Below are 24,229 nucleotides of genomic sequence, written 5' to 3'. Positions count from 1 at the left end.
CCCTGACGGCGTTATTAAATAGGTACCTTACCTCACACACTCTCTCTCCACCGCAGCTCGAGAGCTATCTACCCTGACATTTGAACACCGTCCCTCCCAGCAGCAAAGGAAAAGGGACAAGGAGACAGAGCGACGGTAAACGAAATCTTGAAGCATAAATGTACGAATGCTGCATCTCTTCTGGGCGTAACTTTTCTTCACGAACATCCGCTGACCGTCTTACAGTGAGTGGCCCAATGACGACAATGTCTGGCCATCACACTACAAACCCGCCAATGCTGCCGATCATCCTGTCCATGGAAGTGGACGATGACGATTTGGTTGAAAGCGAATACCGACTGCAAATCGGGAACCAAGTCAAATATCTCGTAATCGCTCCCGGGACCTTTGACAGAGATACACTTTCCTTCCCCCTTCAGTCCCTGCCCCGCCTTCCTTACGACGAAGAATGGACCGTGGCCAACATCTCACGAGATGAAACCAGCGGCGACTTGAAAACCTCCCTCTCGAACCGAACCCTAGCTGGCGTTAAGTGTCAATGGCATCATACCAGGGTTGATTGCCTCGAGTTGGAAAAGACCAAACTGCTCACGGCAACGGTTTTTGAAGCCCTCTCACATTCGATCTTCCCGACCACTCTCCCATCAGCAGCCACCATGATCGCCAAAAATAGCCCGTTTCGAGTGGGAGCTGCCTCGCATCGAACAAGAAACGAGGGCATATCAGTTACTTGAGGGTTACGGGCTGGCCCCGCGCTTCCTCGCCCATGTCCATGAGAATGGACGCATCGTGGGTTTTCTATTGGAGAAAATAGAGGGACGCGCTGCTTCCTTGCAGGACCTGAGCGACTGCGAAACCGCTCTAGGGGAACTCCACAAACTGGGGTTTCTACATGGGGATGTGAACCGATACAACTTTCTCGTCACGAAAGAAGGGGTGAAACTACTCGACTTTGAACGCCTTCGGGAGAATGCTAGCCCCGAGTCAAAGAGCAAGGAATTGGAGAGTTTGCGTGCCGAATTGGTCGACGAGTCGGGACGTGGCGGGGGTTTTATTTTCCACGGCGATAGCGATAGCGACGAATATTCCTAAACGGGTTTTCAGGAGACAGGGTTATCTAAAAAGTAGGCAAGGGGGTCTAAACGCACAAAAACGTACGTTTTATGCTAGTTATTCAGCCAATACAGTACGCATACCGCTGCTATGCAGATAACCCTACTGCTGAGTTCACGAATGAGATCCACCGTGATGGCAGTACTACGGAATCGCTTTTCAAAAGAATGAGTTACAGCTGACTCATGAGACAGTTCTCGAGTTGAGTGTTCTGGTAGCCAACAGTAGATCGGATGTCAGGAGCCTTGGTGCTGTTCGTGAGAAGTCCGATGCTTTTGACTTTGTATTGAAAGCCACGATTCGACGTAGACAAGCTGGTGCCAATCGTTAAAAGATGCGGCTGGCACTCGGCATGCATATCACCTTGCCAGTTGAAAGGTAACTTTGCAGACCATCTAAGCAGACGGAAACATAAGTATCAAACGAAATCTTAGAACGGTTGCGAACTTGGCCGATTGTACTTGGAGTTTGCTGCGGCTTTGTTTCTGTTAGGATCTGTTGTATAAGAGGGTCTTAGATTGAACCCATTAGAAGTCAAGTTGATAAGTGAGAAGACTACTGTAAGTATGAGGGCGCCGCAAATTACGACTGGGGTGAACCATACGAAAGGGTACGGCCGGGCAATGGGGTAGGAAAGCGTTGAGGTATGCATGTTGCGTATGAGAAGTTCTCGAGACATCTGGATCTGAGTGAAACGAGAACAGGAAAGACGCGAGGTGTAAAATGTCCATCCATTGAGATGTCAGCATCCTTAAGGAGTGCCTCGCTGTCACAAGGCTGGCCTTTTCTCTGACTTGTCACTTTCCCAGAAGCCGTAGAATCAGAATCATGCAGCCAAGAAACAAACTGAGAAGCGATCTTCGAGTGATCCACGACAGGCGGAGAAAGCCCGACAACTCATAGCCTCATCTGTTTCTCCCACATGTCGATCCGGGCTTTTCTGCGGCGAAGCGCAGGGTGATATTGGAAGATCAGGCTGAAATTCTCCCAGCGACCGTCTTGAATGGGCCCTGAAAGCGCCTGTAGCGGAGAATGGGATGGACCTTCTTCTTTAAGCCCCCATCTCTTTTCCTTCGGCGATGTAAGCAGAAAGCATTGCCCCGTATGGATCCACGATGGCTGTGTTGGTCTTCATTTTGAGGCTCAGCATGACTTCGCACAAATCACTACTTTGGATTCTGGCTAGCCTTTATCATGGGTGTGAAGAGAGCCCTGTTCTTAGTTGAGGCCCATGAGAGAATGCCCCGTTCTCTAGCTGCCCATTCGAAGTTGTCTTCTCTGGACCGAGAGAACATACCGCTTCTATTTTCGTGTCAATTCTGTCAAGTTTGCTTAAGAATGAAGGCAGATGAGCTGGGTGTCTTAAGAGGGTCTTCGGCATCGCTCTCAAAAAATAAGAAGTGGAGTTTCAGAGTCAAGACGACATGATAGAAACAAGTAGGGCATATGATTGTAGCATTAAAGCAGCGAGGCTCGGCAGTGAGCTCGGTCTTAACTGCTCCATCTGGATCGACACAGATCTACATCAAGACATGGTTCAAGCGAGCCCGGTGACCAAGTCTTAACTTGGCTTCGCTGGTTCCCGGATCGACGTCGCTAATCTCGCCCATATAAAACTTAGGATTTAGGCTTTTGGGCAAGCCTTTATCAATGTTAAGACAGTAACTTAGTATGAGTAATCAAAAGTCGACGCACGTATCCAAAAGCCAGTGGAGCTTGCATCGTGGACACCTCTTCAACGCAGCGAAAACTTGATCACAAGCACAAAAAGGTCAAAAACATACAACACCAGGTATTCGCTGGTCGTCACCGACCCAACTACTAATCCGGCCCTCACTGGCTTATCTATGGGAGAGCGGACGGGATCCCGAGTTCTCCAGTGGGTATGGTCGTATGTGCCAGAAATACTCGCAAACTTGCAAAATATACCCACAAGTTCACCGCACAGGGCAATCTACTCTCCACTACGCACACTTCTTAGTCCAGTTGATGCTCTTCACAGGCGATGAGCACAATGGATCTTATCAAGCTTGAGTTAAAGATGACTAAATGTAGCGGGTATACTATAATTCTTTCCCCTACAAACAAAGGCTAGGCTCTCTGCCATATTCTCATTTCAAGGTGGATTATTTTAGACCTGTAAAATATCCTTCTCTAAGGGGTGCTCAAAGGGACGTTTTACGAAGGAGCAAGCAAGGATGAGCGTTGATTTTATGACATGAAGATGGCTAGCGGTTTCAATATGTAACAGGGGGTCCTAGCCCCAGGATCTTAGTAGATTGGAGCGAAACTCACAAGACTAAGGTATCTTCTGCAGCACTCTGGCTTCTAGCTGGCTATCTTGAGGTTGGGCGTTTCAAGAAATTGAACTCGTAACTCCGTTGCAGATCTGATCCTGCTTTCAACAAATGGATCTTCTGATCTAATGCGCTTGGAAAGGCACTTGGCGTGATCATTGATGCCAGTTATTTCCCACAACAAGTTCCACGATAGTCACGGAAGTTCAAGAACCTGACTCGGGCTTGCTTTATTCAAAAAGTGTTGAGATGCCTCTAGAAGGCTTCTTAACCACAGATGGAAGATCATAGACACAAGCAATATCAAGCTGGGTGCTAACTGGGCATGAGCCACATTTCTTTTATGAGCGAGCAACACAGCATTGGGAATACGCGATGGAGAGTCTGTGTCGTCTTAATTTAATGGCGAGACACCAAAGATATATGGCTCAATCAGCTGATAAATGATAAGGAAACGTCAGTTTCTCACCTTTAGATTGTTGCATACAGATGCCGAAAGGCTGATCACGTTATGCCTTGCTGACATGTACTCTAGATCTCCCAGTACAATGAGGCGATTCGGAAACTACAAAGCCTCTGCACTCACTACGCTTACTTGTTGATCTGAAACATCTACATTCTAGGATATCACAAGCCTTGACGTTGCTTACGATTATGTGACGCAATAGCAAAGACTACGGGTCGCAAAATTTTCAAAGTCAGCTGCTGTAACTTGGACTCTGACGAGTAAGTCTCGATGTGACCTGGCTGTGGAAGCATAAGCAGCCGATCATTTGAAGGTCAGCTTATTGTTAGACCAGCAGAGCATGACATTCCGAGAATCCCAGACGTCAACTGTGTGACGTGAATCTGACCAATCAACTAAGTTCTAACAAGCTCTGTCAAATTTTGTAAACGTGATTCAAGTTCCCAGCGCACGAAATGGTAGATCGTGAGCTGAGGCTCTTTTAGTGCCTCTCCGATATCGTCGTGAAGCATCATTTCGATGGCTATGACGCAGAAGATCTTTAGTGGCATTCAACTCGGCAAATAGAACGTTGCCATCATTCGGTCATGGATGAGTCAGATTACACTCATTGATTGTCAGCCTTCTTGCCGAAGAACACTCGAACCAAATGTCAGTTGATCTGAACAAGTGCAACTTACTGCATAAAACAACACAGCCACCCTTATTCTTTGGCCTGTTTAACATCTCGCCATACGTGTACCCAACGAACACACATGTAACGTTTAAAGTTCAGAAAATCTTCGTAACAAGCTTCTAGGCTACTATGGCTCTGCCGCGAAAGTTTGCACTTCTCGAGGTTACAGTCGAGAACCCTGAGGCCATTGGATCTGGGGGGCATAAAAGGCGCGAAAATCTTCCATTCTCGGAGCGATTCTATCCTCTCATCTATCCACTATTAACCACTTCGTCAACAAAAACATCGCTCTGCCCTAACACCGACAACTCTACAGTCTTCTTCAATCACCTTTCAAAATGAAGTTTATATCTATCATCGCCGTCCTCAGCTCCATGTCCGCGTTCTCGGCGGTCCTTGCAGCCCCTACGTCCGACGTCAACACCTCGCCCGCAGAGCCTGTCAACGCTGTTTTCAAAAAGAAGGAGTGCCCAGACGACATCTTGCATCTTACTAGAGGCGTAAGAAATCCCCAACACCAGAAGGCTGCGGCCTACCCGAGATATCCTCTAACGTAAATGTTCACAGATGTGCAACGGCAATTCATGCAAATGGGCTGGAGTTAACTACGACTGCCAGGTTGGCACGTGTGTGAGTCTCAAAATCGTTCTCTCCGGTTGATGAGGGAGCTTTGCAACCGTGATTTATGGAACGTACTGACAGCTTTGGCGCAATGCTAGACCGGCGAAGGCGGCGGCGACGACTCGTGCTGCTTTTGGAGGGGTAGCCTAGCCCACTGCCCTAACGGAGGTTGGTGAACGATCAATCTTGAGGATATCGTATAGCGACAAGAGTGCAACAAGGAATCTTCAGAATAGGAATGCTAAGCGTAGGTGCTTTGCGGGGGACTCGGAACACAACCTTTAGGACGATCTCACAAAAATTGAGAAACCACGCTCGTTTCTGCTTCATCTTCCCAGGCCTTCTCTGGTCTATCACAAAATGCGGATGTTTATAACTTGAACCTGTGATTATGGATGCGTGCAACCTTTTGGGCCACCCCACTCGCAAGTAAAACTAATTTTCGAATAGTCGAGAGGTCTATTTCGACCCTCTCTGGTTATTTATGAGACAAGATTCAAATATTGCTTGTTTCTTAGGGCAGATGATCTACTGATACATCTGCAATTAAAAAGGCAATGGTTACCACTACAATGTTTCTGCGAGATAATCCAGAAACAATGAAGTCAAGGAGGTTAAAACCTATATGATTCAGTCAAACGGTACGATCATGACTGGCTTCAGTCAGAATGCGTGTAATCTACGTAGTCGCCCAGGGTGCTGCGAGACGAGAATGTACAGTTTTTCATGCGCCTCGGAAGACAAGTCACACGTTATAGATGGGACTGCGAAGGAATTCGAAGGAGCAATGGTCTAGACTCAAACGTGCAACCATCCTGTGCGCTCTCAGACGAAGGTACTTGTCGAATGGAAAAGCTCAAAAGGAGATTGAAAAGCCTCATGGCTGCCTATCGAGTTCAACCGACGGCTTGGTGTGAGCGCCTGCGGTACCAGACCTGTCTTACTTCTGACGTGGCACTGCGTGCGTTGACTAACCATACCGTCGCTGTGGCAGTCAGATTATGCATCTTTGACAACGCCAAGAATGCACAAGTGTGCTCTGTATCTTGTGCGACAATCGCCAGCGGAAGAGAGTCCACGGAAACACGATCCAAGGTCGGGCACTCCGAGTTATCACGAGGACGCCCGTCTTGTCACACCTCAACATATGTGCACAAACAACAGCCGCAAGTCTTGTTCATGATCCGATGACACGCATTTTGTGGGGTTTCGACTTAATTGCGCCTCGGATCGAAATCCTGCAGGCCGCCGCGTGTTTGAGAAGCCATCTCGAAGGATGGGCGTTTTTGGCGCGGGGGAACGGACGCGTCTACCGCACACGGGAACTAACACGGAAGCGACGCCAAAATCGGAGGATTTCTGGTCGACTGACAGAAACAGCCGCGTGAAAGGACTTGATTGCTGAAGAGTAGGCCCGATTTTGAGGCAGGTTTTTGGAAGCTACGTAGAAGATGACGGGACGAGGACCGAATGCGTTTCCGAGCTTTGACGCGCCATTCTATAGCTGAGCTGACCATATCCGTAACGTTTGACGATTTTTCATGTACACGATGGACGTGTACGGATACGGGTATTTTTCGTGTTTGTAAGTTGCGGTTGCAGACTCAAAATTGTGATGCGCAGAACGTGAGGGTCTGCGGGGTGAATACTGACTCGATACACCGCGGAAACCAGGAAGTCGGAAAATGACCACTTTCTCGAATCAACATAACGACCAAGTTGGAGAACTCGGATGGTATCCGTACTGCGCAAAGCCACCGCGTTCTCTCCCGTCCTCCCCGTGCACTAGAAAGGGGTCATCCTTGAGCTCATTCTGTGGAAACCTCGGTTGGACTGCCCCGTGATTTGGTCTCAGCCGGCACTGACGGCTGACCAGATCGTTCCACGAACGACCGCCATTCTGTTCAACAAGATAAAGTAGAGCTGAAGCGGTGTGAAAGTACAACGGCATGCTTTCTCCAAGCCAGCCCGTCTAATCCAGCCGAAATCATCAACCCCGAATCAGGCAATTTCGAGGTCCCACTCTGACGAGATCATAAGTAATGCCATGAGTTTCAACCATCATGGTCTGGCTGGTCGGAGGTCTGGAAGCTAGCTTTAGAGGTCCCATCTCGCGTAACATCAGGCCTGGGGCCTAGACTGATGACCAAACGGCAATTTAGGGTGTTGGACATGTGTGGTCCACGCGTGAAAGGGAAAGGTATCGAAGGCTTTGGGGCCAAAGTTCAGATGAACCACAGACTGGTCTAGGCGTCGCGCCTTTCGTTCGCATGACATGAGCCCAAATCCGCCCCAAAACCAAATCCCAACGCCACGGATTGAACGGTGCGGGAGTGTGGGGCCGCGCGGCCCGTGCAAGAAAGTCTACCGGCGCAAGAACTGGTGTATGGTGTTTGTTGTGTGATAGTATCTTGCTCTTGGATTTCAGTCCTTCTTTCTGAGCAATTGTTTTCCTTTTCTGGGGCTGAGAGACTGCGTGTTGCACGAAACAATCCTATCTAAGCGCCTGTCCCAATTCCAGAAGCCGGAGGCAAAAGTCTGGAAAACTTGTGTGATTCAGGGGCAAACGAAGAAGAAAGACAGAGAATCATCACACCAACCCTCATTGGCCGTAACCCCGCAGGATGGGATGACACCTTATCCCAGCTTGACGGGATGATCGAGGCATAATAAACAACCTTGACGCCAGCACTTCGGAGGTTGGCTTTGTATCATGATTAATTAGCGGGAAGGGAAGTGTCAGAGACTGAAATGAAATGCGGGGCGTCGAACACTAGGCGAGGAGCACCCAATCGAAGTTCGTTCAGCCCCGGGCGGGAACATTTTTCATCCCCCGGAGCGGAGGGGAGGACGGCCTGTCATCCGGGAATGGTTCTGGACCTGGAAACTGACAGGAAGACTGAGGAGATTCGACCGGGGCCTGGACCGCCTTGCACGGCCCCACGTAGGATCCCTTCCATTTACCGGCAGCAAGTCTAACACTTAAACCACGCATCCATCAACTAAGGAACCCACTCAGATGGCGCCTGAGTGACATAATCTGGTAGGGCTACTCCCTTGTTCGTGCAGTCTTCGCCGACAATCTGGGTAGCGAGACATGGAATTGCTTTAGTGTCCGTCAAATTGATCGTTCATCTGGGGGAAGACAAGCACAGAGACCAGCCATGATTCACCAAATCCTGTGCCCGGTCTCGGTTCTCAACCTCGACCGATCCCTCGCTTGCAAAAAAGAATGAAAGGTTGCCGTGTTTGTTATTTGTTGTTGGCCCATGTGGAGGCCGCTAGGAAACCCCCTCGCTCCCATTCCCTGGTTAGCGCTCCAGGGGTTGGTGCGAGGGAAGGATTCGTAAGGCTTTTTCTTCTCCAGTGCCAAGAGAAAGCCGGACAGCCAATATGGTCAGACGCCACACTTCCCGGTTTAATCATTTCGAGGTGGAGGGCTTGCATACGGGAGATCACCCATGTTGAATGGCTCAGCGGCAAAATGTCCCGACCTCACGAGGACTGGGTCTTGTCTTGCGCGTACGTGCGTGTGTAATATCGTAAGAGTTGTGAGAGGTATATATCATGACTTGATCCGCCTTCGTCCAACGTTCTTTACTCTCCCACCTCAAGGTACATCTTTCGACCTACCGCGTCTGTCATTCTTTTACAACACCCCTCGGGTTATTATCGACGCTTCTTTGGCAGGATCCATCCTCCGTTCACTCATTACAACACACAAATCCCGGTGATTTCAACTCCCTTCCAACAAATCAGACAAGATGCGTTTCTCTGCTGTCGTCGTCGCCGCCATGGCTTCCAACGCCGCCGCTTTCGGCACCTACCGCCAGGCCGGCTCTTGGGGCTGGGGCAACTTCGGAGGTAACTGGGGCAAGGGTGGCGGCCAGGTCTCCACCATCACCCTCCAGCCCACCGCCGTCCCGGTCCCCACCACGGCCCCCGCCGTCGTCCCCACCCCGACCGCAGTCCAGGAGGAGGCCGCGGCCACCACGCCCGCCGCCGCTGCCACTTCGGCCGCCTCCTCCTCCGGCTCCATCGACGCCGACCAGCAGAAGGCCCTCGATGCCCACAACGCCGCCCGCGCCGAGGTCGGTGTCTCTGATCTCGTCTGGGACGCCACCCTGGCTGCCAACGCCCAGGAATGGGCCACCCACCTGACCTCCGTCGGCTCCCTCACCCACTCCCAGACCAGCGGCGAGGGCGAGAACCTGTACATGCAGTCCGGCGGCGGCGCTCCCAACCTCAACGCCGCCAACGCCTGGCTCGGCGAGAAGTCCCAGTACAACGGCGAGACCATCTCCTCCACCAACTACATGAGCTTCGGCCACTACACCCAGGCTGTCTGGAAGTCCACCACCAAGGTCGGCATGGCCATCGCCACCGACTCCAAGGGTGCCACCTACGTCGTTGCCCGCTACTCTCCCCCCGGCAACTAGTAAGTTTCCCTCGAAGCACACTTCCATGTAAAGCACAGTTCGCTAACAGCATCGCAGCATCGGCGAGAAGCCCTACTAAGTCACATCGACCACACACGAGAACCGCCACTGGAAGGGCTTTGTTCATGACGGGATCATACAAGGCATGGCAACCTGTTTTTTCTGGTTAGCTGGGCTGGGTCGGAACTAGTTTTCGACGGAATCCATTTGCAACACGGCACCTTTTTCACTTCTTGGATATTTTTGGCGGGTTGAAACAAACCTCTTTTTGGACAAACACACAATCTAGGCCGGAAAAGATGGATTTTATCTGGTACTATGTCGTGACCCGAGGCGCAAAGCCGCATGACCTGATGAGACATAGCAAAAACACTGCCTTATGATACTTCATGAATTTCCCCATCCCAAAGTTCTGTGTGTGATGCATTTTACTTTGACAACAAATGCATAGACGTGGGCCACCCACAACGTCAATGTGCCTTGGTGAACAAAGTTGCAGGCAAGCCGAGCTCCTCGAAGGTTCCGCATCATTTGTTACCGGGTATGAGAAGTTTCATGCGAACCCCATTGTCGAACTGAACCACCTCCGCGAAGTATTCCGAGCATGTGGACCAAGTTTCATTTTGATCATGGACAAAGATCCTGATACCTCGCTTCCAGAAAGGTTCCCAGATGGAGCAGCTTGTCCCCAAAAACCCGAGGCTGGGATATAGACCAATGTTGAAAGGTATGAGACCGTCGGCGTACTTCTCTTTCGTCTCTATAAGTGCTATGTCTCGCTTGCTCGACAGAACGATGGTCTTGAGGTTCGGCAGATTCTGAAAGTTGTGCAGCTCCGTGCCAATGTTGAACGAAGAAAGCGAGAGTCGGAGGTTTTGGATGTGGGCGAGCATCGAAGCGTTCATCTGTGGCCGACTTGCAAGCATGAGTGCCGTGCAGTCATCATAGCGGGGCTCTCCCGGAACAACCCAAAGATTCTCCAAGTACGCCAGCTGAAAGATGTCGGAAGCCAGGCAGACATGAACCCAGTGAAGTTTGTTCTGCTTGCAAAAATCGTCCTTGCGAATTCTGTAGTCATAGATGCTCCGACCAAGTTCTGCAGGCACTCTTGGGAAGCGCTTGAGGATCATATCGCGGACTTGGTGGTTGACTCTAGACATGTTATGTAGGAGGAAGTTTCGGTGTACGGCGGTGTTCCGGTATGGCGATAAACCCCGCGTTCTGAGTTCGCGCAGGGTGAAAACCATCGGGGTTTTGAGACTGCCTCTAAAGGCCCAGGCAACTGGAGAAACAGATTGCCCGGCTTCAAAGTCGTCGAGGAAGGCTTCAACGAAGAGAAGAACGATTTCGTTCGGGAGATGGGGAAGCCCCTGCTTCATGGTGTCGTTCGTGTCCATGGTGTTCGAGGCCGGGGAGATAGCACCGGGATGCTAGCTGCAGAAGGGGCAGAAATGGAGTCCTTGGAAGATGTGTCAGACATAGGGTCTGTCTGCTTGTATATATGTCAATCGGCTTGTATAAAGTCAGAAGAAGATCCATGTGGCTTTCAAGGCCCTTCATGCACGTGGTTCTTTCTCCTGGTTGCCGTAAGAATCTTGGATGTCTGCACCAGATGTGAATTTTCGGAAGATTCCCTTTGATGTAAAAGACTCTTCTGCAAACAAGTAGGCAAGTATAATATGATTCGAGAGTTTGAGGTTTACAGTATGCAACGTCATTCATTCTTTTCTCTTCCCTTTGCCTGTTATTTGGAAGTTTCAGGAGTTGCATGGCACACATCTAGCTCTTTCTCCCCTTCATAATTTGAAACGTGCCTCATCTCTTGCTTGGGGCTGAGATCCCATAGGCTTCAGCCACATTTCTCAATGTGCACAAACCATTCATGTATGACACCGCTTGAACCACTATCCCCGCTGCTGTAGAGTCAGCAAGATGTACGGGTGGGGGCCGACCAAACATAATACATTTGAGAAATTGAATGACTGTTTGATGAATGAATTCCCCACTACTTGATCCAAGGCCCCAAATATAGTTACTGCAAGCCAGGAATCACTGCGATCGAGACTAAGTGTAATTAATTGTCATTATCAAAGTCTTCGTCACCGCACTGAAAGCGGCTGCCCTTGTTGCTCGCCAAGTTGTGTTGCTCGAAAGGAGCTGAATGAGATGCTTCTATTAGTTTGGTTCCCAAAACAACAGACAGTTATCATGTATATCTCGGCCATCATCTGTATGAACCTCTTCCAGTTTCCACCCTCCCCTCATCATCATTGTCCTAGTAATGAAATAATGTATTTGTGATTGAAGCTGGACTAAAATGTCGTCGCATTCGGCCTCAGCGGATAATCATCTAGCTCTTCATCAAACACACTGGTAGCAGCCGTGCTATGGTCGTTCCATGAACCGTCGTACGAATCTCCATCGCTAGATGCGATTGACAGCGCTCGATCTCGACGAGACACACTTGACATGATACTGTCAGGGATGACACAGTTTCCTTCTGCAAATCTGACCAAGCTTGCAGGAGATCCTGGCACTTGTAGATGATTCTGTTGGGTAGAGATTATTATAATGTCTCTATCAGAACGATGAGGAAACTCACCTTGGAAGACTTTGGCTCCGGTGACGGATAGGTTTTGTCCTTAGTAACCGGGAAAGGGGTGAGGCCTTCAGATGTTTGTGGCAGCCTGGATTCAATACGTGACAGTTCCAGCGAGATGATGTCGATGGAGTGTCTTCCTTTAGGATCAATAACAAGCATTCCGTTCATGATCAGATCCAGCATGTGGTGTGCGAAGCTTGTAGATGGGACCAAATTCCTCAATTTTTTGACCCACTGATGACAAGGGTGTTAGAGCACTGTCGAACTTGTACGCCTCAAGAGATTTCCTGGACTCACCTTCTGCACAGCTGGGTGGAGCTTAGCTCGCTTGCCCCCGTGAGGCATTTGCGAAGTCACGAAGTAACTGTGATCAGGCTCTTCTATGTCGTCCTCATCATCCGACAAGCGATTGAGATTGCGGTCTCTCTGAAAGTTCTCAACGTCGTCATACCCAAGTAGAAACCAGATGCAGAACTCGAGAAAAACGCATCCGAGGGACCATATGTCATACTTCGCAGAGATGGGGTTGCCAAGGTCGATTTCTGGAGCTCGGTAGGTCCCGGTGTAACCGTCCACTCTCATGACGCGTGACTTCGTGAGGCTGGAGTGGTATCGGGTCAATCCCAAGTCAGCAACAACGAGGTGGTCCCGATCTTCTCCATGGGTTGAGAACCACAAGATGTTGGTGGGCTTGATGTCTCCATGCCGCCCCCAATCCTTGACAAACACCTCATCGGAGTTGGGGTTTAATGACCTCTCCTCCTTCTGCCATGTTGTAAGTCCATGAATGCGTTTGATAGCATTTGCGATACCGCGACATTGCTGTGCCATCCAATTTGTCGCCGAAGGTGATGTCTTAACCTGTTTCTTCTTCCAGAATTCCTCCAGGTTACCATCTGCCCACTCAAAGACAAGGTATGGCGTGTTACCATGCTGGAAAGTGAGAAGTAGCTTTATCAGATGTTTTTCCTTCTGTACCTTGGCGCATGAGCGCTCCAGGGCTCGAAGCTCGTTGCGATAGGATTCGTGGTTGGCACCATTTATCTCCTTGACCGCAAAACAGGTCGGTCTCTCCTGGGTCTTGAGCAAAATAATCAGCAAAGCACTCAGATAGAATAGGTAGGAGCCTCTCACGTTGTGACTGTTGTAGTCGTGGTGGCTCTGGTGAATCTCGAGCCGGTGGATTGTTCCGTGCCCACCAGCCGTCTTCTGCTCGAACTTGTCCCATGGAAGCCTGACGTTGCCATCGAATACATATGAGCAGAGGATGCCATCTTCCATGCTCAAGAAAGGGACGAAGATCATTTTCTGGTAAACATAGAATAGATCGACATGAACGCGCTCCCAACTTCGGAACAGTGTTGTGTTGGTTCGGTCACCACCAACAAGGGTTCTGAACTCTTTCCTGCTCTTGCTCTCATGGCACAGTGGTAAGTGATGATCGAAGATCTTTTCCTCAATAAAGTCCTCGATGCGGCTCGCCTGCTTCATGAAGACCAGCGTGGCGATGATCCTTCGCCGGCTACCCATATCATCACCCCAGATCTGGCTAGCCTTTTGAATGAGTTCTTCCTCGGTGGCGCACGTGGTCTTGTAGATAGTTCGGACGAGAGACATCATATTGTCGATGTTGAAGATCTTCTCAAATGCATCGACTGGAAGGTATTCCTCCCGGTCCATCGCGCTCCAACTAAGATTGCTCTCGATTTCGCAGCGTATTCTGTCCTCGATATCGGTAGCTGACTGGGTATGATTTTCCGAATGCCCTCTGCATGAAATGTGATCGGAGATATCGCTTTGGCTTGGCCTGCGGCTGCGGGAGTGCTGTGTTGGCCAACGTGCCGCACTGAAACCCAAGTCGTGGACAGAGACGACGGCGTCTGTCTCGCCAGCCTCAGAACGCCCGCACCCTTCTTGATGCGGGATCCACGCTTGAGCTTCAGCGTCGTCGTAGTCTTGGCTTTCTATGGCTGATCCGCCTGGAAATTCATCTTGCCATGCAACTGGCGCATTTGTCACGATACTCGGGGTCTTGTCGCCAGACGCACCGTGTGCCTTGCTTGACACTGGAAGGTTATTTGTACTTTGAAGCACATCTGAGATACTTGGAATATCGGCCGTGGCGTTATAGTTGACCGCGTGCGCGTTGTCCACATATCGGGCGTTTGATTTGCTCGTGGATTGCCTCAATCTGTGTATACCGTTGACTCTCGATGGGACAAGCATGATGAGTTGGGACCGATACTCCCGCCTTAATAGCGATACGAGACGCTTTCAATATCGGGATGCAGGCAGAAGACAGGAAGGTTCAATCTAGTTGGTAGTGCTTGAAACGAAGGATAGAAGCCACCTTAGGGTGATGTTGTATGCGGGTGCGACCTCCCACCCACAACTGGACCTTGAAATTGGGAGGTCTAGTATACATATATCCATTAAAGAAGAAAGCCTCGTCAGGCGTTGTTGCAGTTGTGCCTCACCGGCTGACCAGGAATATCGGGCTGCGCCGCGGTGGAGGAATGCAGAATGCAGGGGGCCGTTGGGGGCGGCAGAATTTTGCTACAAGCCTGGGCCAATGTCTCAATTCCGATACGACTGTTACATGCCAGCCCTTTCACCGCCACTCGGTATCATTTTGCTGCGCCAACGCAGCCGTCTTGGCTTGCTCTATTCCTCTCTCGACCTACTGAAAGTAGAAAAATTGCCAGCTACTTATGGAACTGCGTAGCTGTTCGCCTGAGGCGCATGCTGACAAGTCTTCGCGAAGGGTTCTGGCGAGATGCCCACGTCAGCACGAATCTACATCCGGATGCGTTGTCCTCCAATACCCATTTGACTGTACGATGTGCGGGTATGCACCATTCAGGCATGAATGCCTGAAAGCAGATGACTATGAAGAAGGGGAAAGTGTCGATGTTAGATCACGCAAAGGCAGAGAGAGGCTACACGAAACAGTACGTGAGGCGAAAATCATATTCCTAAGCAAAGCAGAAATACATTAAGAAGTAGGTAATTACCAAATGTCAACCATGACACCTTCCTCCGAAACCTGCGCCCCTGGAAGGGACGCGACCCCGACCCTTTCATACCGAATGTCCCGAGAATCGTTCTGGCTTTTGCAGATGACAAGAACGTGGGCTTTCGCGTCGAGGCCTTCCTTATCACGGCCGACGATGACAACCCGTAAGTCCTCAGATTTGAGCTCGTTCTTCCTGTCAAAAACAGCTTGTGACGAAATTTGCTCTTCGCTTATATGCATGCGTCTTGCAACGCCCCGAAGGATGGTATGGTCCTCGTCGCGACCGTAATATGACGCTCCTGAAAGCATGTCTGGATGGCGAGAGAAAGGGCTTTCAAAATCTCCGGTCATCCACTCAATTTTGTCGAACTCTAGGTTCATGTACTGAATCTTTCCGCTCTTTGAGAACCATGACCAAGTGGGAACAAGCCAAGTCGACTGAGTAATGGCCGTCATGTCTTCTGGTTGATTGCGTTTCCAGAGAATACTCCGGGCGAAAAATACCTCGAAGGACCCGTGGGAAGCTTGACTTTTTAGTGCCCGCGCCAGCCTCGTTTGGAGACCAAGGATTGCGACGGCCCTGTCGGAAGCCATCGTAAACGCAAGCGCAGAATATCTTTCGTACAAATCTTGAATCAGCAACTGCCTACCATCTTTGTAATGGTCTAAAGCAGACTGGGGGAAGTTGGCGTCCCCAAGAAATGCGGCTTTCGAGCTATGAGTGACATGGTTAGATAGTCTTTCGTCTCTGTCTTTGGGCTAACGCCAAACTTACTTGTACAAGCGACCCAGAGTCTCACACCGTATTCCATCTCCACATTCCCAGTACACCTGATTCGGAGTAAAATAGATGGAGCGTCTCGATAAAGCCCTTTCCTGCAAGACCCAGCCTCGCCTGTTGATCTCTGCCAGCTCGACGTCTTGATGGAAATCGTCCATGTATGGGCACACATACAGGTCTGGAGAGCCCTTCACTCGCAGATGAACGCTTGCCCTAGGCGGACGATCGGACAGGAAGCCATCGAGTGACGATTTGGCAGACGCGGCACTGATAGTACAGTATGCCGCACTGAATACTTCTTCCATCTTTGTTGACTCGTTCTCCCAATCGTCTTTGTCGCCCTGGATGATGCATAAAGTATCAATCCAAATGTAGTCTATGCCGAGGCCGCGAGTGACTGTGATTGCATCCTGGAAGGTTTTTGGTAAACGGTCGAAGTCGACATGTTCCTGTAGTTGAGAATAATTTTCCCGGTTAAGACAAAATCGTTCGTGGTTTTGCAACTGGCCCCAACAGTGGCTTAGAGCTATGTACTGGCAAGGCTCCATTGTGCTCGATCTCAAAACTTGGATTGGCTCAGTGACTTTGACCAGGCGGGTTGGCATCTCCAAGTCATCCTGTCCCGCGTGACGCTTGCATGCGTCATGTGTCGAATCACAGCTATATAACCACTGTTTCAAGAGAACGAGCTGTTCTGGGCTGTTCGATCCAGGAAGCCTTGGCAAGCCAATTTGTCTCCCCGGTGGGACATCACGACCTGGGTGAAAAGTTTAGCTGGAGTGAAGTTATAATGTTGCACAGCTGCGTACCTGGTTTGACATAGATCGAAAGAAGATTTGGCCCGCCTTCTAAACCTACTGTCGTATGAGTCTGGCGTAGCTTGACAAGTTCCGGAAGTTCAGTATATAAAGACTTCAGGGCGTCTAGAAGCATGCCGCACAGATCGCAGTGTGATTGGGCGTCTGATGGTCTGAATTCGAGTGGGAACAGAGCTTGCGACGATGCCGTGCTGCATTTCGCACAAAAGATCTTCTTCCCTGTGAATAAAGGTCTCGATTGATCCCAGTGAATTTTGTTAAAAGCTTCGGAGGCGAAGGCATTGTCAGCTCGAGACTCCCAAGAGTCGTTAAGCTTGCTTCGTTGCTTGGAAAGCTACATGTTAGCTTCTTGCTCATCGATACATCAGGTGAAATCTAGTATACATACAACCTGTTGTTCTATTAGCAAGGTATTCTCTCTGGATACTTGGTTCTCGACTCACCGACTGGCCCAAAGCGAAATTAGTAGCTGCAATATCAAGAAACATCTGAGTGAGATTGGGAGATGACTAACATTCTAGTCGGTCGAGATATTAGCATGATAGTATACTCACGTTCCTAACAAGGCGCATACTGACATACTAAAACCAGCTTCCAGTCAGTATTCAACCGCTTCTTGACTTCTTCTTTGATGTCCAAACTTACTTCTTCAAGTTTGGCATTTACCTCGTGGTCGTTGCCCTCCGTCAGGGAGCGCTTAGGTTTTGGCTCCAGCTCCTCCGTTGCCTTGCGCTCAATACCAACCAGTCCATCAAATTCGTCGAGATTATTTTCGTGAGAAGGTAGCGAAGGTTTGATGCCATTGCGTTCATAGTCGTGTCCTGGGGCCAGTCCATCGCGCGTGGTGCTACTTTTGAGTTGGCTATTGGTCACCTTCGAAAGTTGAAGTTTCTCTTCCGTCGAAACTCACACAGGGTAGTATTTCTCCTGGATTCTTCTCATCGCCATGTGAGCTGCACGCGCAGTTTCGCGATAGTTAGGCGAGCTGACCTGCCAGCTCTCTGAAACGTTGACGACGAGAAGCCTGGTTTCCACCAGCGTCAAAAGCTCTCTCCATGCTGATTGCGCCTGCCATTTTGTGGAAAGAGCTTTGATGTAGCGCTGTGTGTCGGATTGGACACGATACATGTACATGTACCTCCCCCCTCTACCTTTGACCTTGAATCTCTCCCAAAGGTAGGCGGTATCCTCTCTAAACTTTCTCACGGTATCAAAGCCGTAGGCAAGCCAAACGAGTAGCTCCAAGATAACACAGCCCATGGACCAGATATCATATGCTCTTGAACGAGTCTCGTGGACGAGTAGCCTCCTTTCTCGGTCTTTTCCCGTCTCAGGGGGCTCATACCGGGATGTTCCTGGAGGTGTTTTGGTGAGAATCTCCTGGGCTCTTCGAATCTTGGTCGCAGCTTCTAGCTCGTGGAAAGTAGTGAGTCCCATATCGGCGATTTGCAGCGTCATGTTGTTATTCACATCGATGAATAACAGGATGTTCTCAGGCTTCAGGTCCCCGTGTCTGCAATTGTTTGCGTGTAGTTCTTCGAGAGCTTCGAATAGGCCTGTGAGCTGGCCGAAAATCCAGGCGAGCTGGTTCCTTGTCAAAGAATTTCCAGAGTTACGACTCCAGTACTCGGCCAAATTCCCGCCTTGTGCCCAAGGGAAGAGGAGGCAGCGATCTTCATTGTGTTGGTAGGCCGCAATGGGTTTGATCAGGTGGTTCGACTTGTAATTCCTCAGCTTCTCGAGATTATCTGCCTCCTTGTCAAAGAATTTACGAAGTTCAGGATCGTCGTTTGCCTTCTTCAGTGCAATCGCTACCGAGCCGTCTGTGTTCTGCAAGGCAAGGTCAATATGCGGTGTAAGCATACAATGCGTTGAGTGCTCACCTTGGGCATTTTCGAGGCCTTGATATGTGCTGCATGAATGTTGACCTTTGACACCTCCCCAAAGAATCCCTTGGTTCCTGTGCTCCAGTCGACTGTGACGTATGGAAGTACCGTTTCATGCTGGAACCAGAAGCGAAAAGGTTGGCCTTCTCCGAATATTGGGGCGATGAATTTCCACTGATAGACGTTGAAGAGGATATTCTCATAGTAACCCCAACCCGAAAAGTAAAGAGTGTCTTGGAGACCGGGATTGCCCGGGGATGAGGCAGGATTCCGTTTCCAGATCGTCTTGCGGCCGGTAGCATCTTGCGTCACTTGAAACGTAATGGGGAGTGACTTGTTGGTGAAAAGATGGTCTCTCAGAGCTATCAAAAGCGACACCCACTCAGCATTAATGGTTGACATTGATGCGAGGGTCGAGAATAAACGGGTGGCATCGCTCATCACAAAGTGGATGAGGCTTCTGTCAGTCCCCAGGTTAGCCGCCGCAAGAATTTCAACTACACGTTCTTCGTTGACGTGGAAATGAATCTTGTCATCCGGTAGAAATTCTTTGCCATAATGATTGTGGCACATGTCATCAGCAATCCGTTGGCCGAACGAGGAGATTGTTGCATAGTCCGGGGGCCTGTGGCACAGTTCTTCAGTTAGCCGCGACATATCAACGAACGAACATTTCACGTTCGTACAGAAGCGGACTCAAGAATTAATGACAATAGACTTTGAACTCTTACGGATCCATTTTTCCTTGGCTTTGGCCAGCAGTGTGGCCTTGATCAGTTCCGGGGTCGAGGAAGATAGAATACGAGAACGTGGCGGCCTCTCGTCATAGTACGGTCTCCAAGGAGGCAGTGACCTGGGATCTCTGCAAGAGGATTTGAGCTGGGGAGTGGCCGTTATTTTAGGACCGGTCGAAGTAGACAAAAGGCTGCGCAGTGACCGGGCACCTTCACACCCTCGCAACCAAAAAGAGCAGCGTGAATTCAGGCAGATATTACTCGCATACTTGGCAGTTCATGAGACGAGGTTCACTGGATTGATTGAGAAGGTGGCGTGCTTCGCAGTTGCCTTGCGACTGTTCGGCTTTGCGAGGGTGGTTCGCTTCAACCATAACGGGGGCCAGAGGCTGATGGGTGTCATTGAGATCGCACATGGCCCCATCCCAGAATGGAAACGAATAAGCGTGTAGGCAGGCTGCGGCTTAAGCCCGAGGCATGTGTCTGCGAATTCATGCGTGTGAAAGGGAGGGCAGAGCTGTGAGTGGTGGACAGTGAGAGGAGACATGCACCGCGCATTTGCGCGGAGATTGAATACACCGAATCTCCTCGTTATTCGGATTGAGCTTTTCAGAAAGTTATGAAAGGAGCCCAGAATGTCCAATGTGTATTTGACTATCATATACACAGTATTCATAGATGGCGGTCTTCGTCTCTGAGACGCAAGCACCATGAATCTCGGAGAGAAATCCTCCGCCCGTCTCTGTGACCAAGCAGGCTACATGCAGTCAGCAATAGGCTCTCATAAGGCAACCTTATCAAGACCCACATATGGTGTCGGGTCTTGATATGGCTGCAGGATGGTCTCATATCTGTTGGTTGCGACGCCAAGAAGAGCGGAGACGCAAGATCGTGAAAACCACGGTATGTCTTGCTTACCCCGCTTAGCCTGCTCATCCCAATCGCGCAACCAGACGTCGACGTACGAGAGACAAGCTGGCTGGGTACATTCCAATGAGAATGCAGAGGGTGGATGCCGGTGAACTTGAGCCATGCGAGACCGGGCAACCACCAATTGATTCCAGTTGCAAACCTCGTGTGCATTCCAGCTGCTCTAAAATAAGAACTCTTGCAGCAGCTAAGGACTGGGCAACAGTGACTGATACAGCCTTCTTTTATCAGTGTCACCACAGTAGCCTCCTGGTTGGGGGTTCAGTTAAAAATGAATGATCCATCCTGGCTGCGATCTCACATGTCGATGTCCCTCCCAATGACAACATTTCCGTTGAAGTTGGATGTAGCGAGCAGTCCATAGTAAGTCTTCCATCCGCGTGACTCAGTGTGCACGTTTATTAAATACAAATGTAGAATACCAATCTCGAACGTAACCCATCACGATAATGAACTCAGCATCGGACATCACAGCATATGATACCGAGCACGATGCGTCTACCCGGCTCATGGACAGATGCTCTACGAGAGATAAAGAGACATCAGTGGCAGGACAGGTTCTCAGAAAGCCAGGATCTTTTGGCTGCATTCATCAGCTTGTGCTAGATGTGGTGTTGACACTCCCAGCTATTTGTTTCATTATCTATGCTTTCATCGTCCTTATCAACAGCGGGCTATCTCTCGACCAAGACCCTATTCCCGCCCTACAAACAGCAGCAAAATATAGCCCTACTGTGTTCCCAATTGCTTTTGCTGCTGTAGCTGCTAATCTGCTTAAAGCAGCAGCTGCTTGGAAGCTGGAGCAAGGGATCTCAGTGCTCAGTTTAGAATATCTACTAAGTTGTCGAACGGTCTTTAGCGCAATCACCACGCCTCTATCACTTCGGTCGGCAACAATGTTGACTCCCGCCTTGCTCTTTCTATGGGCTCTTTCCCCCCTAGGTAGCCAGGCTGCGTTGCGAGTAATGGAAGTTGTTCCCTCTACAGCTGCAGAATCCTGGCCATATCAGCTGCTTAACTTCACATCGGTATTCCCGCACGGTGGAAGTAGCTCCTCTGCGGGCTTTGAGGTGATCTCCCGGATACAGAACGCATTTGTCACCGCCCTCTCAACCCCTGGGGATGTCAAATCGGCAGCCCAAGACTTGTTCGGTAACATCAAAGTGCCAATGGTGGAGTACTACCAGGCCGCAGACCAAGTTCCGGGAGTTGACGGTGACGGCTGGTACGACGTTGATTTGACATCAGGCATACTTCCCGTATGGTCGTCAATAGCGGGTATTCCCGTCGCCGCACTTGGAGGAATATCGAAAGGATGGAACTACACATTTGAATTCGAAACGTCCTACATGAGCGCCAATTGTTCCCTTGAAGGGACTTCAATGAAATTTGGCACCTGGCTGAGCTTGATTGGAAATGCAAGCGAAGCGGTAAACTGGCACAACGACAGAAATCTCCTCATTTCACCAGGTCTTGGGTTCGGGACAATGCACCTAACTGGAAGTCCTCTACAATTACAAGTTGCCTCATGGGGTCATGGTCGACTCACCAATGCGACATGCTTCTTTGCCCAGGTCTACGTTGAGGTTGAGGCTGGTTGCCACGGCCCTCAATGTGCCGCCGTCCGGGTACGACGAATTCCCAAATCAACAAACGACACTGCACGCACTGTTTTGCACAAGATTGGAGGCGGTCCAGCAAATATGTTTGAGGCGTACATGAGTACCTTCATCCGCGCCGGCCTATCACTCTACGACCTCGTAGAAGGCCGTCAAGTCAAACCCTACGCTTCAGCGATCGAGACATACTTCACCGAACCAGATGCTCCCTACTCAGCTGCCGGAATCAGTTCATGGAACGGGACTGACATCTATCCAATAGGTGAGGTGGCATATTCTCAAAGACTCTCTCAACTACTCAACACATTCTGGCTTGCGTCGGTTGCACCACACAATATTACCGGCACCTTCAATTTTCGCGCTGATGATTACCCACGTCCAACTCTAGAGCCAGGGCAATGGATGAGCATCCAAAACAGTACCGGGCTGAGAGTTCCTGATCACTTGGTGATGAGGGTTAATCGAGGCTGGCTGTTCACTCTCTTTTTCGCTTCCACGGGCATGCTCCTCTCGGCTGTCACCACCGTGGTCTTCAACTGTTTGAGACGAGGACCTGATATCTTGGACTATTCTGCTTTCTTCTCAAGGGACAGCCCATACGTCAATGTTGCTTCAAGTCAGCTCGGGTCTGTGGAAGATGTCAATAAGCAGGTCAGGAGAAATAGACATATGCGCGTGTGCGTTGGCGACGTCAATCCAGCCGGAGATATGGGGCATCTGAGCTTTGCAACGCTGGACAGAGCCATTCCAGTGGGCGCTCAGAAGGCCGAGCGAGTTTACGATTGAGACAGTCGTCGAGGTTCACGACAGATTGTTCAAAATATATTCGAGAACCCATTCATAGGCTGGGGATCTGAATACAGTAATTGCCACTTGGCTTGGTGGCCGATCTCGCTTTACATCCCCAATACACTTTCAAAGAGGGTCTAATCCATCGATCTTCAAATTCGAAACAGTGATAAAACCAGTTCTTTTGAGTCTTCAAAAGAATCGAGGGCTTACGCATAAGATTCACTATGAAGCTTAAGCTTCTTAGGACATTGATTCTGATCTGAGCATTTGTGCCCTCGTATTTAACATATCACGGGCTTCCCGACGTTTAATTGGGTAGATACCAAAGTATAAGACTACACTTTTCGTTGTTACTACCTGCGTCTGCCTCTAAATTATCCCTCAAACGACCAGCTAGCTACCGAGACTCATCCATCAAGACAGCCACAACATGGACACTCCGCCGCATCCAACCTACGAGTCTCTTCGACAGACAAAACAGCAACTAACAGCATCTGTGTCTTTTCTGCGGCTTCGCTGGTATCTCAAGGGCTCCGTCGAAGAGTCCATCAAACTGCTCGAAGACGCCACGGTTCACACATCCCAACAAGACCAATACCAGACCTCATCCGCCTCCTCAACCGACGGCCAGCAGCCTGAAACCCGGCTGCACGAGGTCGCGTCCGAGAGCATCACGGAACCGCCCGTCTCTTCCATCACCGTCACCATCCGCGAGCTAGACGGTTGGGAGTCCAACTGGCTCGACAACCACCACCCTCACGCCGAGGATGTCGACTCAGCGCTGTACGCCGACGACGGGAGCCTCATCCGCTGCTGTGACGAGGATAGACCGGGCCCTGGTCCCTCGCTGCTGGTCGAGGCGGGTTCGGGGGCGTTTGTGACCACTCAAGACTTTGCCGCGGCAGTGCATCCGTGGATGAGCACCTTCGAGGCCCAGGTCAGGAGCGCCAAGGGGGTCTTCAGAGGCAGGCCGGTACCCACCACTCATGAGTTATTTCTCTACAACCTGGAGCCGAGCCCGCTGCATGTGGCCGACGCCGTGGGAGCTGGTCCTGGGTGGTGGGACTTCCAGTGGAAGAAGATGGCGCAGCTGGCCGCTATCGTCCAAAGCCGGACAGCCGAGACGTGATGTGCTGGCTGGAGGCCGCTCGTTGAGACCCTTGACGAAAATTATCATCCCTCTGCTCCGGAGCGGCTCCAAGTTGTCTCAAGGTATGGTAAATCAACGCAGACGTGTGTGTGTCACAGTGAAATTAATACATGTTGTCGTATATTCCTACGTGTCCGACAAAGGGTACATTCCGGTGATGGAATACCGAATAGACGAGTAGGCATAACTACAACAGGCGCCATGTTGACGTCGAATGATTCCAAGCTGCCCACTCTGCGCGTAAGATGCCCGCCTAGAGGCGGACGAGGAGCGCAGGTCAAGTAAGTCA

General features: G+C 50.2%; 6 protein-coding genes across 6 annotated transcripts; 3 read left to right on the top strand and 3 right to left on the bottom strand.

The window, feature by feature from the left end:
• Window positions 1-4,890: 4,890 nt before the first annotated feature.
• CkaCkLH20_08951 (uncharacterized protein) lies at window positions 4,891-5,323 on the top strand (the record flags this gene model as incomplete). The annotated part of the gene is made up of 3 exons (XM_038891666.1): window positions 4,891-5,052; window positions 5,120-5,182; window positions 5,255-5,323. The coding sequence occupies 3 exons, from the start codon at window positions 4,891-4,893 to the stop codon at window positions 5,321-5,323; spliced, it is 294 nt and encodes a 97-aa protein (XP_038742953.1).
• Window positions 5,324-8,937: 3,614 nt separating this feature from the next.
• Window positions 8,938-9,612, top strand: CkaCkLH20_08950 (uncharacterized protein; the record flags this gene model as incomplete). Its single annotated transcript, XM_038891665.1, has 1 exon — window positions 8,938-9,612. The coding sequence occupies one exon, from the start codon at window positions 8,938-8,940 to the stop codon at window positions 9,610-9,612; it is 675 nt and encodes a 224-aa protein (XP_038742952.1).
• A 527-nt stretch (window positions 9,613-10,139) lies between these two features.
• On the bottom strand, window positions 10,140-11,009 carry CkaCkLH20_08949 (uncharacterized protein; the record flags this gene model as incomplete). Its single annotated transcript, XM_038891664.1, has 1 exon — window positions 10,140-11,009. The coding sequence occupies one exon, from the start codon at window positions 11,007-11,009 to the stop codon at window positions 10,140-10,142; it is 870 nt and encodes a 289-aa protein (XP_038742951.1).
• A 1,169-nt stretch (window positions 11,010-12,178) lies between these two features.
• Window positions 12,179-13,834, bottom strand: CkaCkLH20_08948 (putative protein kinase domain-containing protein; the record flags this gene model as incomplete). The annotated part of the gene is made up of 3 exons (XM_038891663.1): window positions 12,179-12,448; window positions 12,512-13,294; window positions 13,349-13,834. 3 exons carry the CDS (start codon window positions 13,832-13,834, stop codon window positions 12,179-12,181), a joined length of 1,539 nt encoding a protein of 512 aa, XP_038742950.1.
• A 1,390-nt stretch (window positions 13,835-15,224) lies between these two features.
• Window positions 15,225-19,117, bottom strand: CkaCkLH20_08947 (heterokaryon incompatibility protein; the record flags this gene model as incomplete). Its single annotated transcript, XM_038891662.1, has 6 exons — window positions 15,225-15,945; window positions 16,006-16,421; window positions 17,384-17,410; window positions 17,475-17,676; window positions 17,740-18,659; window positions 18,713-19,117. The coding sequence occupies 6 exons, from the start codon at window positions 19,115-19,117 to the stop codon at window positions 15,225-15,227; spliced, it is 2,691 nt and encodes an 896-aa protein (XP_038742949.1).
• Window positions 19,118-23,220: 4,103 nt separating this feature from the next.
• On the top strand, window positions 23,221-23,919 carry CkaCkLH20_08946 (uncharacterized protein; the record flags this gene model as incomplete). The annotated part of the gene is made up of 1 exon (XM_038891661.1): window positions 23,221-23,919. The coding sequence occupies one exon, from the start codon at window positions 23,221-23,223 to the stop codon at window positions 23,917-23,919; it is 699 nt and encodes a 232-aa protein (XP_038742948.1).
• Between the last annotated feature and the right edge of the window lie 310 nt (window positions 23,920-24,229).

This window comes from Colletotrichum karsti (genome assembly GCF_011947395.1).
Source record: "Colletotrichum karsti strain CkLH20 chromosome Unknown Scaffold31, whole genome shotgun sequence".
Taxonomy (NCBI): domain Eukaryota; kingdom Fungi; phylum Ascomycota; class Sordariomycetes; order Glomerellales; family Glomerellaceae; genus Colletotrichum; species Colletotrichum karsti.
Note: the sequence above shows the minus strand (reverse complement) of the source record. Positions and strands in the feature narration are given on the sequence as shown.